Source organism: Rhinatrema bivittatum, chromosome 12, assembly GCF_901001135.1.
Source record: "Rhinatrema bivittatum chromosome 12, aRhiBiv1.1, whole genome shotgun sequence".
Taxonomy (NCBI): Eukaryota; Metazoa; Chordata; class Amphibia; order Gymnophiona; family Rhinatrematidae; genus Rhinatrema; species Rhinatrema bivittatum.
In genome coordinates, this window is record NC_042626.1 from 32,208,865 (window position 1) to 32,224,598 (window position 15,734).

The 15,734-nt window shown below is 39.1% G+C and overlaps 1 protein-coding gene across 1 annotated transcript; it reads right to left on the reverse strand.

The window, feature by feature from the left end:
• Positions 1-935: 935 nt before the first annotated feature.
• On the reverse strand, positions 936-4,669 carry BSX (brain specific homeobox). The gene is made up of 3 exons (XM_029572472.1): positions 4,417-4,669; positions 2,111-2,301; positions 936-1,181 (listed from the first exon to the last, which is right to left on the reverse strand). Exons 1-3 carry the CDS (start codon positions 4,667-4,669, stop codon positions 936-938), a joined length of 690 nt encoding a protein of 229 aa, XP_029428332.1.
• Between the last annotated feature and the right edge of the window lie 11,065 nt (positions 4,670-15,734).

Consider the following 15,734-nt stretch of genomic DNA (forward strand, 5'->3'; position numbering starts at 1 on the left):
CACACACACACACACACACACACACCTATATTCTACACCTATATTTTACAATGTAATCAATGATTAGTATTACTAGACGTTTGCATTATCATGTAATACACCATGCCACTTTGAAAACTGTTAGTCAATGAACTGACTTTGAGGTTGTGATACGTTTTATTGGTCCAAATCCAATGATGTCTTCAACTTATTTTAGGTTAGTTTAATAAAAGGTATGGCACCTTCAAAATAACCCGGTGTACTCCCAGGCTACAAGAGCTCTGTACTCAATGAATTGTGGGATTAAATGCCAGTTCCCGTTAAAATGTATCAGGATTTAATTTTAGTTATTAATATTGTGCTTGTATAATTTACAACTAAAGGGTTTAACCCCCCCCCCCCCCCCGGCATTTATGAAGTGCAGACAGTTTCAAAAGAGTATCATATACAGAATGAAGAATAAACGTAGACAAATGATTAAGAAACATTAACAAAACAACAGGAATTACCTCGAGTAGCAATTATGGGAAAGTAACCTGGGCACTACAAAGTCTGAGATGAAAGTAAGAGAATGTAGGCAATCGTATTCATCAGCTAATTACAGTGAATGTTTTGCTTTTATAAAGGCAGCTTTACAGACTAGTCTGTTTAATCGATGCTCAGAGGGTGCGAATTATAAAATTACCTTAACTCCATTTTGTGGAATGGACAGCCTATTTCCTTGATACGTATTCTTAATCGATCATGACTTTGAAATGTCCTTGAGGGTGCTAGGCATCTGGTGGATCTGTTGCACGTATTCACAGGTTTCACATTTTATTTTGCTTGCAAATGGACTGTAGTCTTTACATACTCTACAGATAAAACAATGGCACCGCGTTCTTTTCAATGGTACTCAAAAAATAGTCATGGATAAGGTAGTCTTTTCATGGTTAGGGGAGAAAAAGTGTCTTTTTTTATATTAAATGTTGAGCTGAACAGATATCTTCTTCAATAATGTCAACGTCGTCTTCGGTTTCTTCTACCAGGAATGGATTCTGATTGACGCTTTTCGCTGTTTCTGGGTCCGATTTCTCACTGAGTTCGGTTTCACTGGAGCTACGCTCCAAACACCCTTCGCTGGATGGATTTTTGGGGTCATCTTGTGTTTTTCTCAGTTGTTTTTTATGCTTCATTCTTCTGTTTTGAAACCAGGTCTTCACCTAAAATTCAAGGGAAATGGTCAGTGCGTGCGCGTGGAGCACAGAAAAGCTGCTTCAGCTCGAGTTCTGCCTCTAGTTTAGATGGGGGCATCCAAATTACTCCGGCGCGGCACACTCATCCTTAGCTGGAGGGGAAAGGAGAGAGAGCGTGAATGTCACCTGGGTACTCAGCTCCGAAGATTTACATTTAAATTGTAGGTCAAAATAAAGGAGCAGGGAGTGAGGGGGTGGAGAAGGAACCAAAAGCCGAGATATCGAAGGACACCCAGAATAGAATTGCCATTCCAAGGTCTGATCCCTTGCACCTGCAGAGGTTTTTCCAAACTCAGAAAAGCAAATTCCAGCACTTCTATTAAATTACAACTTTTAATGGAGGACTTGCTCTTCCGAGTTGGAAGTATCTTGCTTGACCCCTTTCAAGTCTCCCTTACACCTTCCAGTCTTTACCTCTTCGAGAACTGTCACCTTAATGCTAATAAGTAACTAATGCATGGGGGGGACAGAAAACAAACCCATTTGACTAGAAGGCAAATTGTTGCAGAACGAACTAAGAAGACCGATAGTCCAAGTCTGAGGAGTCCTTTGCAAGACGGTGAAGCAGCTGGAGCCAATGAGCCTGCGGCCACTGAGGTGCAACCTAGCGGCGATTCATGGGCACCAGAGTATTGAAATCACAGAAGGTAAGATCACTGGTAAGATTAATGAAAGGGAGGTTAAGTGACTCACAGAAGATCATACAATCATAGAGGTTTATAATAAGAGGTCGTCTATGCAGAACATTATTACTACCACTGTATGATGGCAATGTATTATTAGCATGCTGCCCTGATAGAAGAATCCAATGGGTAATCCTTGAGTCTGCTGTTGGCTTGCGGTTTCGTAGCTCTCCCTCTGCCCGCAGGCAGTCAGGGGTAGCCGCCAGGCTTTACCTGCGTCTCGGAGAGGCTGAGAGCAGTCGCCAGTTCCACTCTCTCGGGCGTTGACAGGTAGCGTTGCAGCTCGAAGCGCTTCTCCAGCCCCGAGAGCTGAGAGTCGGAGAAGACCGTGCGGGCTTTGCGGCGTCTGCAGTGCTTCCCTGGGAGCTCGGGGTGATGCGGGAAGAGGGCGGGCACGGGTAGACCTGCGGGGAAAGGGGGCGCAGTGAGTTAGAGCCAAGTTAAGGGCAGGCAAAACTGCCATCCATGGGTCAGAGCAGCCAACTCTTAGTCAACATTTAGATGTGTTGTTTTTAACGGTCCCCTACAGGCAACGAGTATAGATAGCACTTTGCAGAAGCAATCTCTCCCCCCCCATCCCCATCTGTGTGCAAAAAATATCTTTGGAAAATAGTCCTTAAAATAGGTTAGATAATGGAAAAGAGCATGGGAAGTTGGCAGGAATTTCTTTTCGAACAGATAATAAATAAATAAAATAAAGTTTAAGGAATGCAGGTTTTTGCAATGCACACAGTGAAAAATGGAAGTAATTTGCTCTCTAGTAACTGCAGTATTGTTTCAGACAAGAGCCCAAAATGCGTTTAGCTCAAAATAATTTTCATTCGTTTTGTATTTAACTATTCAGTTCGGTTTTCACTTTTACCTGCTGATCATGAATTTGGGTTCTGCTTATTAAAAGCTTTCATTATAAAACTATCTATATTATTAATATTAATATTAAATTTGTACACTTTTAGTGCTTATAAAACCCATTCAGAAAAACAAGATTTTTAGTAGAAAAGATTTTTCTATAGCTGATAAAAAACAGGTTTAGCCAAAATGTTTAAATTATATATTTAAAAAATGATTAAATTACAGATGGTTTTACTATTAAAACCCATGACATATTTTCTTCTGAATAATTTTTATAATGCGTGACATTATACTAATCTTTGAATATAGTAAATAGAAAAATTTACATCTCTGCAGAATTAAGAAATCTAAAGTTCACTTTTTCCATTTTCTGATTCAGTTTTATGAAAATGGCATTCGATGTACTATTCAACAATTTGTATAATTTGAATATTGATATGTTATTGCGGTTTTTTAGAATTTAATTCATTATACACCTATGATAAATACAAAGGATAAGTTTTATTAATCAAAACAGGGGCAAGTTTATCATGCTCTATATTTTTTCCCTATTCAGTTTGTGGTTTTCCAGTTCTTGAATTTTATTCATATAGGAAAGTTATTTGCATTTACAATTAACTGCTACAACTACCGATAATAACATTGATTTAATTTATAGAACCCCATTCTGTCCAAACAGTATCCTAGAGCTTTCTATACTAAAAGTATTACTTCAGAAGCACCTATGTATTTAATTCTGGGGTGGAAACCTATTGTGGTTCCAAAGAGGAAAGAGGAGAAAGAACATTATCGTTATCATCCGCACCTAATTTTAGTTAGTTTTTAAAAAGTCTATAAACATTCCTTTTACTGCCAACTTTAAAGAATCTTATATATATAAAAAACACATTAGATAAGGAAGAGGAGAACATGTGTTCAAAAGTAACTTGCTATATAATATAAATTCAGTACTTCCACCTCCAACATAGTCTTTCCTCCCTAGGCAAATGTCTGGTGGGCAATTTTATCTCGATTTTTTTTAAATCGTAACACTAAAGTCCTTAATGCAAATAACTCCAGTGGAAATAGCTTCCATGGAAATAATGTACCGTAGTACATTTTATGTTATAATCTCCAGGTTTTAATCCTTACATGAAATAATATCACAATAAAGGAATATTATGTTTGTTCTGCTTACCTGAATGCGACAACGTCTGAATCATAAGTTGCAAATACATTTCAGCTTTAAATGAATATCTATTTGCCATTTTCTTCACACAGTGACTGGTATTGTCACATTTTCTATTTGTTAATGTTTTCTCTATGGATATATTGCAGCGACATGGCTTAGCTTTTTCAGTAATACTAAACTAAATGGTGTAGTTTGTAGAATATATTTTAGGTCAAACTGTAACGTCATTATAATCCATGATAGATGTCGGTCCACGGACATACTCTTTGACTTGAAGCAAATAAGAAATGTCACATTTATTCATCAGCATTTTATATTAACTATTTCCAATACAGCTCGAAAATCATGCTATGTGTATTCTTGCCCAACGTTATCTACTCATGTATCATATTTTTGCATTTACACGAAGGTAGACTATTTAGGTCAGTATTCTTTCTGCGTTATCTCTATTTCTTTTAAGAAAAACAATCATTGGCAGAACAGAAAAAACACTTACCAGATGTAGTGAGAAAATAAGGATGGTGGTGCTCTGGCTTGTGAAGAGGATGATGAGGATGAGGAGCCAAGATTGTAGGTGTTGGCATTAACGGATAACCATATTCCAGAATTGGAACCCTGGATGCAAAGGAAGTGGCAAAATTGGCTGGCGGAGTTTCCCTTAAAGGTTTTGGTTTATGTAGTAAAATATCCTCAATAAAAAATGATGTTGGCCTTGGGGCAGACATTGCTGGGGTAAAGTTGAGGTTCATTGTCCCCGAAATGTGTGATATGCTAGAATGCAGTTTTCTTAAAACTTCGGTAATGAGCTAAAATGAAACTGTTAATCGGCCCCTTTTCCCCCCCGTGCTACGAGAAAACCTCAATTTTTGAGAAGCAGTTGATAAGAAGATGAAGGTGGGGTTTGATTCTGGGGAAGCAGATTTGTTCCTTCGGGTGGATGAAAGAGACATTTATTTAGCCAATGGTAGAGCAGCAGGGCGGAGGAACTGGCCCCAGTACAGAGGCATTAATAGTGAGACTGGCAGGGAGGAGCGCTGGCCAAAGTGCTGAAATTGAACATTAATTGTAATGAGGCCGGTGTAAATCTATTTTAATGGCTAATTTATTAGCCGAAGTATAGGCAAATATAGTTGGAGGTTGTCAGTGTTTTAAACTGTATTTCGGGTTTGAAAATTACTGATATTTTCAAGTAAATGCCTTGAAATTAGTGTAGAAAGTAGCTCAGACACTTTCTGTGAAGGATATCGAGATATTTTAAACTTGGCTAGTTTGACCTCCAGATAATCGTAAATATTTAGTTATGCAGAATAGAATTCATAGTCAGAAATAATTATTTTATTTCGGCATGTAGGAAAAATGATATGTATTTATTTATTTATTTATTAAGTTATTTTATATTTATTACAACAAACAACTAGACTAATGAATTTAAATGGACTATATAGATATGTGTCTATTAAACATACTATATAGATAAATAGGGCTATAGAGATTTAAACATGCATTAACCTAGCTTGGATTGCATCCTTATATTTTCCTTTTCTTAATTTTATTTCTTTATAAAATGAAACGGCTTTCCGGTAGCTCTTAAGTTCAGCTTCATCATTGCCATATCACCCTTCTATTATGCTTTCCAAGCCATTTGCCTTTAATTTTATGCCTAACTCTTGTTATTATCTTTCTGGCTTTTATGTTTGTCTTTTCTAATGTGTAACATTTATTTCCCCAGAGTCAATTTGCCAGAATTAGGGTGATACACTACATCATAGCAGCGATAATTTCAGCTCGCATCTCACAAAATTGCTCTAATTATTGATGTTAAACTCATGGAAATTAAAAAAAGGTACTTCTCATCCATCTCCTGATTTTAGGCTCTAATTTGTTGAGATCGAGTTGTCATCACAATTCCAATCACTACTGTTAATAGTAAAAGTGTTTTAATAGAGCCAGAATTCTCGCAACCCATGCTATTAGATAATTAGGGAAGATGTTAGAGAGGCAAGTGCTAATCCTTGGGCACACTGACAGGATTTACATCTGATCTAGCAGGTAGAACAAATTAATTACCAGAATCAATTAGTCCTAAAAGTACAGTTCTCTAGGAAGTGCAGGCCATGTCTTCCATATGTATGAGCTGGTAAATTGTAAATAGATGTAAAACCTTTAAAAGAATAGATATAGCAACCAGGACTTTTTAATGAATTTAAAACTCCAAGTACATCAGTTCTAAAACATTCTTCCTACACTCTTTCTTTCTCTCTCTCTCTCAATTCTGTGTTTATGTGCATACACACATGTAAATGTGCAGTTTTGCAATTTGTGTGTGTATATATAACACACACAAATAGCAAAATTGTACACACACACACACACAAACACACACACACACATGTATATATATATAGTAACATAATAATGATGGCAGAAAAAGACCAAATGGTCCATCTACTCTGCCCAGCAATTTGTTTATGTTAGTAACTGCTACTGCATGCAGGTCACCCCCATGTATTCTGTATGGGTAGTAACAGCTGCTCCATGCAGGTTATTCCTATGTGTTCTGTTAAGAGTAGTAACTACCACTCTGTGCAGGTTACCCCATGCATTCTGTTAAGTATATAAGTACACACACACACACACACACACACACACACACACACACGGCAGTTTCTTTGCTTGCTTCACTTGCTAACTCTACCACAGGAGGGAGAATGTGTGTGGAAAGGGTGGGGTGGTGGTGTATGTGATATGAGGTGGGATTATGTGTGTGTATGGTTAGAGGCTCTCTTTTCCCCTTACACTCTCCATTGTGTCCCTATTCTTACCTGTGTGTGTGTGTGTGTGTGTGTGTGTGTGTGTGTGAAGGAGTGGGGTGGACTAATGGTGTGTGAGTACCGAGTTTCAGGGGAATATGCGTTTTGGGCATGTTTATATAAGTTTGGCACTCTCTCTCCCTCATACACACAGGAGTGAGGAGAGGGGAAGAGAATATGTGTGAGGGGGTGGAAGGAGGATGGAGTGTGTGTGCAGGGGAGGAATTGATGGTGCAGGGTGTGTGTGTGTGTGTGTTTGTGTGTGGTGGGACTGTCGGGGTATGTTTGAATGTGTATGGCTGTTAGGTAGAGATGTGAATCGTGTGATCGATCGTCTTAACGATCGATTTCGGCTGGGAGGGGGAGGGAATCGGATCGTCGCAGTTTGGGTTTTTTAAATATCGTGAATATCGTGTAAATCGTGTAAATCGAAAACCGGCACACTAAAACATCCCTAAAACCCACCCCAACCCTTTAAAATAAATCCCCCACCCTCCCGAACCCCCCCAAAATGCCTTAAATTACCTGGGGTCCAGGGGGGGGGGGGAGGGGAAGGGGGAGGGCGGAAAAACCGGCACACTAAAACAACCCTAAAACCCACCCCGACCCTTTAAAATAAATCCCCCACCCTCCCGAACCCCCCCAAAATGCCTTAAATTACCTGGGGTCCAGAGGAAGGGTCCCGGTGTGATCTTTTACTCTCGGACCTCCGTGCGTTGTAGAAATGGCGCCGGTGCTACCTTTGCCTTAGGATTTATTTTAAAGGGTCGGGGTGGGTTTTAGGGTTGTTTTAGTGTGCCGGTTTTCCCGCCCTCCCCCTTCCCCCGATTTACGATTTTTTGACGATAAATCGGGGGAATTGTTATTGTATCGCGGCTCTAACAGTTTTTGACGATTTAAAATATATCGGACGATATTTTAAATCGTCAAAAAATGATTCACATCCCTACTGTTAGGACTATTTCCATCTCCACTCCTCACCCATGTGTGTATATGTAGGAGGGATATATGTGTGTGTGCTTTATCCCCCTTCTCCTTGCATTCTCCAATTAGTAGCCTTCTCCTCCCCTCTATTTTGTTTGTATATTTGTTTGCTGGAGGGAGAGGAGTGGTGTAGGTTGGGTGTAAAGGTTTATGTGTATGGGCAGAGCATTCTTTTCCCCTCACACCCTCCATTTTGTCCTCCCTTTCTTACCCCCTGTGTATATGTGTGGGAGGGGGATGGTAGGGGTAACTGTATATGGGGGGTTATTTGTATCAGTGGGGGGCATGAATTAAAGGGTATGTGTGTATGGAGGGCACTCTCTTCCCCTCATACACACCAGAGAGGTGAGGAGAGAGGGAGAGAGAGTATATGGGGGTAAAGGTGAGATGGGATATTTGTGTATGTGTGTGTGTGTGTGTGTGTGCATGTGTGTGTATGTGCGATGAGTGTCAGGGTTTGTCTGTGTGTGTGTATAGCTGTAGGCACTATTTCCATTTCACATTCTTCAATTTGTGTGTGTGTGTGTGTGTGAATGGTGGTGGTGTGTGTGGGATGGGTGTGTGTTTTTGTGGGAGGTGATAGTGTGTGTGTGTGGTGGGAGGGGTGCTGGTGGGCTGCCTTAGGGAAAGTGCCAGGGGTGTGCCTGTGTGGTGCTGTGAGTATGTGGGAAGTGTGGATGTGGAGGGGTTTGTGTATGTGCGCCTTCAGGCATTCCCCCTTCCCCCCAACCACTCTGCACTCCTTCTCCCTCACTCACACTCCCCACTTAGCCTTTCCTTCCCATCCCAGCCCACTCTATCACTCATCTTACTCCACTCCTCTCTCAATCCAACCCTCACCCCACCTCAAGAAGCTTCCTGCCACTGGTGGAACTTGGAATGTATGTATGTATGCTATGGCAGTGCTGATCCCAACGTTTCTCCCCTGCTGACAGATATCTCCTGTGGCAGTGGCACTCCCCAGCTCCAAGTGAGCTATGCTGTTCATGCACAAGCGCAGGTGCACTGTGATTCTCATCTGGAACCCCTAATATTTTTATAGTATAGAGAGAAAGAGAGCGAGGCAGTAAGAGAGAGAGCATAATCATATGGGCTACAAATGACCAACAACAGTTTGTGAGAGTTACAATCAATGCTTATTTTATTTATATTCCTTCATTCATGATGGAATATAAATAAAAAAATAAAGTAAAAAAGATATTTACAAAACGTAACCAATATATATATATATAATAATTTAAGGTAGTACAACAAGGCAGACAATCTTTTTGTGGTACAGTAGTTCTAAAATGAAACACACACACACACACACACACACACACACTCAATATCAAAAACTACTATCATACAGGAATACCAAAAACAAATGAAAAAATATATATAAGATCATATGAGACTATGCACAATATGCATATAGAGATGAGGAAAAAAACCAGATCATAACTTAACCATCAGCTGGTAACAAGCAACCTTATAAGGCTATCACATCAAGTGCCAACAGGCCTTAAAGAGTTTCATTTATTTCTGGTAAAATATCCTTAATGTCAATCAAGTAAAGTCTCATATGTTGCCAACCAAATCCTGCTGTGCCAAAAAACCTATATAGAAAAAGAGAAAAAAGAAACAATGCAATTAGGGAGAACCTATATAGAAAAAGAGAAAAAAAGAGACAATGTAATTAGGGAGAAGTATTTCAAAGATGCATCGTTAAAACTCAGCATAGGGTATTAAGAACGTAGTAAATACTGTTTTGAATCAGAAACTTAAATGTGCTTAGCTGCAGACCAACATAATGGAAGCATATAAATCAGCCCAAATGAAGATCCTCGTTTCGCCAACAAAATGTGGCTTCCCCAGGGGTGAGTGGGAGAGCAGAGACGCGGTAACTTCACTCAGCAACCTAACTCCTTTAAAACGGCTCTGGATGTTTAAAGGATGGACTAATATATTCTCAACAGCCAACATTAAATTCTTTACTCCCCTCAGGAAGCCACGTTTTGAATGAGAGTCTGAGTGTGTGTTTGAGGGAAGAAAAGAAGCAGAAAGGTGGATAGAGAAGAAACAGAAAAAAAAGAGACCCAGTAAAAGGAATTGGCAAAATACCAAGAAAGGGAAGGTGGAATAAAAAAAAAAAAGCCTGTGACCAACCAATTTGAAAACTAAGATCAGACAGCAAAGGTAAAAAAAAGAAAAATTATTTTTGAATTTTTAGTGATTGGCATATGTTATCTTTGGGAATGTGCAAGAGTAGCACTTTCTCTATGCCGATCTCGCGATAATCGAGATCAGCACGGAGGAACTGGAAGCCTGCAAATTTTTAATACTGCAGGGCTTGCACAGAGGAAGCAGCAGAATGGGCTTCAGTGCCAGTAGCAGCAATCGGCGCCTCCCCAATAGCCATGTGGCAGTGACAGCGGCAGCAGAGGAACGAGAGAGGCTCCGAGGTTGCTGGCAAAAGAAAGAGAAGGGGGATCTGCCTTCAGTGTGTGCATGTGTATTAATTGGAGCTCTGGTTGTGTGTGTGTGTGTGGGTGTGTGTGTGTGAGAGAGAGAGAGAGAATGGGAGCTGCAGGTGGATTCTAACCTGCTGCAACTGAAATGAAGATGAGGGCTGTTGGTAGATCCCAACCAAAGAAAAGCTGGAGATGCCTGCTTGTTCATCTGAGAAGGGAGTGTATGAGCTTGGATGTGTGAGTGTATATAAGAAAGGAGAAAGTCTGTGCATCCCACTAATCCATGACAATCTCGGAGTGACTGGAAATTAAAGTTCCCATAATTGGAGAGCATGAATTTTTAAAATCCTTTTTAGTTTTAATTTTTAGGTCTTATTTGCTGTGTCTGCTGTTTTGAAATATTTTATTGGTGTTTGGGACATTTAAAAAAACTTGTATATGAGTTTTTAATTATTTGTTCTTATATTCATCAGCTTCTTTGAAATATTAGTATGTTTTTAATATTATGATATGTAGTTATTTTATTTCTTGATTTTATTGTTTGATGTTTCAGGAATGGTGATGCTTCTGTTTTTCATTGTTGCACTGCATAGAGTATCTGGCTTATTGTGGTTCCAGTTTAGTTTTTGTCTGCATTTTTGTATTTCTATTTTATGGTTGCTCTATTCTGTATTCGGTGAGGGGAGGTTTATGTTCTGCATGTTTATTTATTTATTTATTTATTTTTAATTTTTATATACCGAAGTTCTAGTAGGGACCAAAAATCACTCCGGTTTACATAAAACGAAGAACTGCTCAACAGATAGCGGAGCTTTACATGGAACCGTATAACATATGGAACAGTATAACTGGTTGACAATTTAACATAGTGCTAAATAAAGTGATAATATTTTAACTGGTAATAAATAAAGAAATATAATATTTTATATAAGAAGTATAACTATTTAACGTAGCAATAAATATAAATATAAGCAATGCCTAATATATATATGAAATAAAGTGAATTTATTTTTTTTAAAGTGAATTTTTGAGCTCACAGATAATTGTCCAGTTGCAGATTCTTAAAAGTAGTACTTTATACAGTGTGACTGAGGTGAGGCATTATACAGTGTGACTGAGGTGAGGCATGTGTGACTGAGGTGAGGCATTCTCCTAATAGGAAGTGTATTAGGGTATTTGGACTGAGAGTGACTGAGTGTGACTGAGGTGAGGCATGTGTGACTGAGGTGAGGCATTCTCCTAATAGGAAGTGTATTAGGGTATTTGGACTGAGTGTGACTGAGTGTGACTGAGGTGAGGCATGTGTGACTGAGGTGAGGCATTCTCCTAATAGGAAGTGTATTAGGGTATTTGGACTTTCAGAGGGTCAAACCCACACCCAACACATCACAATAGGCCTAATAGCATATGGGTTTCAAGTGTCTTTTTTGTAGGGATTTCTGGTTGGCTTCACAGCAGTGCATGTAAATATATAATAAGTGATATTTTTACCACAGAATACTGTACTTTGATATTTTTCATGTCAAATATAAATGCATAACTCTTAATTGTGTGTGAGGAATGGGTTGGGGGACATTGTGTAAGGTTATAAGGTTCACCTAGGGCACCTAATACCCTTGCACCAGCCATGGGTTGGGGGGAGGGGGGATGGTGTTTAAAGTTTGTATCACTGAAGGGAACTGGGCATGTTTTTGGTGAGCCCAGGATAGAGAATGAATGAACGGGGGCGGGCAGCACAGTAATTGTTTGCACAAGGCAGCAAAAAAGATAGCATTGGCCCTGCTCTCTCTCTCTCTCACACACAAGATATATGTGCAGACATATACACAGGAAGGCTATTTCATAAACTATATGTATAGTTTATAAAATTGTGTGTTTATGGGCACACGCGGCCCTTTTAAAATCTACTCGATAATATGTAGATAAGTTGCAGCCTCACATCAACAACCAAAGTGGCCTGTGAACAGTTCATTCACGTAAAAAATATAGTCATTGGTCTTAACTTTGCAGCATAGCTATAAATATAACAATGAAAACGTTTTTATCTAAACACACCTAACCATACCAAAATAAGCAGATTCAAACAAAATTCTAAATGTTCATCAATGCAAGACAACACATACTCCAATAAATACCAATTAAAAACACCTAATTTTTCAAATAGAAGCACATGACCCAAATTCCCCAACTATATATCTTGTTATTCATATGTGGAAGGACCCTACCAAAAAACTCATTTAAAGAGATTCAAAGAAAGACCACCAAACATACTTTTCATCCAAACCAAAAGGAGATAGTATTTAAATCAAAGCTCCAACATTGTTCACTTTCTAATAAAAGCTGATTTTATTAAAAAACAGGCTGAAGAACAAAAAAAAAAATGAAGTTCCTTCGAAATATGTGCTTTATCAATAGTGTTGAGTTGCACTACAGTGTTCAATGATCCACATTTTAACCTTGGGTATTGTTTTACCAATATACAATAAATGGCAAGGACAACAGTTGCATATATCACATAGATGGTGTCATTTGTCATAGGGGACCTTAGCTTAATGCTTTTCTCAGATTTCAATTGTATAAATTCAACAATGTCTAAAGAAAATGCAAAACTGAACAATGTGAACTATGATGTCCAACAGGGTCAGAAGGTAAATCTAATGATTTAGCCTGGTTTTATCAAAATATCACATGTGATAAGAAAAGGGGTGTGTTTTATGATAATAGGCACTTTAGTGCAGGAATTGATGTATTTCTTGAGAGAGAGAGAGAGAGAGAGAGAGAGAGAGAGAGAGAGAGAGAGAGAGAGAGAGAGAGAGAGAGAGAGAGAGAGAGAGAGAGAGAGAGGTATTTATATCTCTATGGGAGGCCCACCTAGTAACTCGAGGTGAGGTTTAGGTATTAATGTAGGGGTTAGGGGCCACTTTGACATTCAAAGTAAGACGTACAAACAGAACAGTGCTCTCTTGTGAAGATTTGATGACCTTCGGAGTGAGGAAACTCACCCAAAGATGAGATTTGTTCAGAGAACATTGTTCAGAGAACATTGCACAAATCTCATCTTTGGGGGGCATTATGGGGGCATTATGGCTAGTCTCTCTCTCTCTCTCTCTCTCTCTCTCTCCTCAGGCAGTCCCTGATAGGTTGGCTGGCTCTCCAGAAGCAAAACTCTCATGGCTTTACACAAATGAAAAAGGTGTAGTTAATGGCTTTGCAAAACTGTGAGCCCAGCCCACATGGCCAAAATTCTCACCCTGATATCCTCTCATTTGCATCACACCAAACATTATGGTGGATTCTTAAGATCAAAGCTAGGGGGGTTGTTCCAAATCTGCATCCACAATAGAAAGTCATGGAAATATACTAAGTCATGATAATAGACTACTGTGGCTATTTTGTGCTGGTAGCAAGGCTCTATGTGGTATGTTATTGGTGCTGTTATACTTGAGATTACTATAGCTTATGGTGTATTATCTAACTGGAGGGCAGATCCATTACAAAATATCAGGATCTGATAGGCACTTTCCAACTGACCTGAACTGGTCACTACTGGAGACAGGATGCTGGACTTGATAGACCACTCAAAATTCACACAAAGGGCAAGCTGTAGAAATTCAAAAAACTTCAAAAAAACCCAGCAGCAAAGCCTTATATACAGTGATTATAAACACAATTCCTCAAACCTTACACCTCAACAGCCAAAGAATGCTGCAGGGAAACACAGTCATCATAGGAATTGTGTTAGAGTCCAAAACATTTTTATATTTTTTTTTGTTGCAAGTAAAACACTTCTTTATCTTTATATCTTTATATATCCAAAAATCACTTAACTCAATTTTTGTGCAGCACATTTCGCTTATACAAAACTTGAGTTAAGTGATTTTTGGATATATAAATATATAGAAGTATTTTACTTGCAACAAGATAGATCATTGTTTGCAGCAAAGGGCTCAAGAGACTCATCCTGCATGAAGGAACATCTTGTTTGCACACCGATCCCAACATAGTTCTCACCCAGTCTGCAACACTGGTGACCTCTCTTCCAGAAGAGCCAATGCAATTGTGATGCTGCTGCTTGGCCCCAGAAGAGAGGCTCCATCGCAGACAGCAGGGTGTCTGTCTGTATTGCGCCACTTGAGGCCATCTCTTGGTCCAATGTCCACAGAGATCAGGAAACTTGAACACCTAGAGTCCTTTGGGGAGATAACCCTAGGTCTCACTTTTCTGGCTCCCCAACTACTACTATCAGTAACACTGGAGTTGGGTTCCACTTGTTCTCCACACAAGCCTTTGTAGATTCTGGCTCCAGAGGAAACTTCATCTTAAAAGAACTGGTTGACCAACTCCAGATTTCCACCGTCCAGATGGCTTTCCATTGATGATTTCCTCAATTTATAGAGTCCCCTGTTGTGGTTCATTGAAAATAAGAATGGTTAAGGCCACTAGCTGTAGAGAAAAAGGTTTTATTAACTGCTATAATATAATATCTCCAGCTGTGGATCTGCAAAACAAAAGCTCAAATCGATGGATTTCCTTTCTGGAGTAGAGGAGAGAGAAAGCCAGCTGGCAGTGGACAGAGGATGAAGGTAAGTAAAAGACTATCATGCCCCTCTACCTTAAACAGAGCAACCAAGCAGGCAATCTCATCTACTGTCTCCTTCAGGTCCTATCTGGGTCGCCAATTGTTGTGGTTCATTGAAAATAAGAATGCTTAAAGCCACTAGCTTAAAGAATGCTTAAAGCTACTAGCTGTAGAGAGAAGTTTTTTATTAAAGGTTATAAAGTAATATAAATCTTAGACATTAAATAATAGGGTACCTTAAAGAGAGGTAGAGTACATGCAAGACACTACTAGCATAAACTCCCTCTCAAATGATTTTACTGATAACAAAGCATTGTATAGAATTTTAGTTGTATATTTCCAGCCCCTAAGCTAGGTTACACAATTGTCAAAATATCTATGATTGGTTTTCTATTATAAACAAATAATCTGATTGAACATATGGTAATTTACCCTTGGCTTCCATGTTAATTATTCTTGCCTCGTATGCAAATAAAGTTTTTATGGCCTTGTTTCTATTAAAAAATGTTCTTTTCTTGTATTTCAGCATTCTTTTATCTAATTTATAGTCTTTCTGTCTAGGACAAATGCAAGATTACAAAACTGCTTATGATAAAAAAAATAAAAAACTGAGAACAAAAATAAATACTTTATGTGTGACATATCAAAAAGTGTTTACCTGCGTCTTCACTACTTTCATGTCTATAATGGGGAGCTTGTGAGCACTACAACACCCCTTCTAGTTCAGGTTACCATGACCACACGGCTGTGACCTTACGCCCTGGTCTCCTACATGTGGAAAAATAAATCTGCAAATAATTTCCAGAGCCATACATCCCATCATACTAGGTTTGCCATGGTTCCATCAGCATCAATCACATTTCGGCTAGTCTACCTTACAACTTGTTTCCTGGGACTACGGCTGTACAAACTCCTGCTTGGTGCTGGTAGTGCCCCCTCATCTAGTGACCATGGCTTTCTTACTTTTGGAACGTCCGCTTCAGTATGC

Excerpts from the sequence above, each read along its gene's own strand:
- BSX (XM_029572472.1), bottom strand. The coding sequence starts at position 4,669 with ATGAACCTCAACTTTACCCCAGCAATGTCTGCCCCAAGGCCAACATCA. Across the intron at positions 2,302-4,416 it reads TTATTTTCTCACTACATCTG|GTCTACCCGTGCCCGCCCTC; the intron begins GTAAGTGTTTTT and ends CTTTCCCCGCAG. Across the intron at positions 1,182-2,110 it reads TCAGCCTCTCCGAGACGCAG|GTGAAGACCTGGTTTCAAAA; the intron begins GTAAAGCCTGGC and ends CTTGAATTTTAG.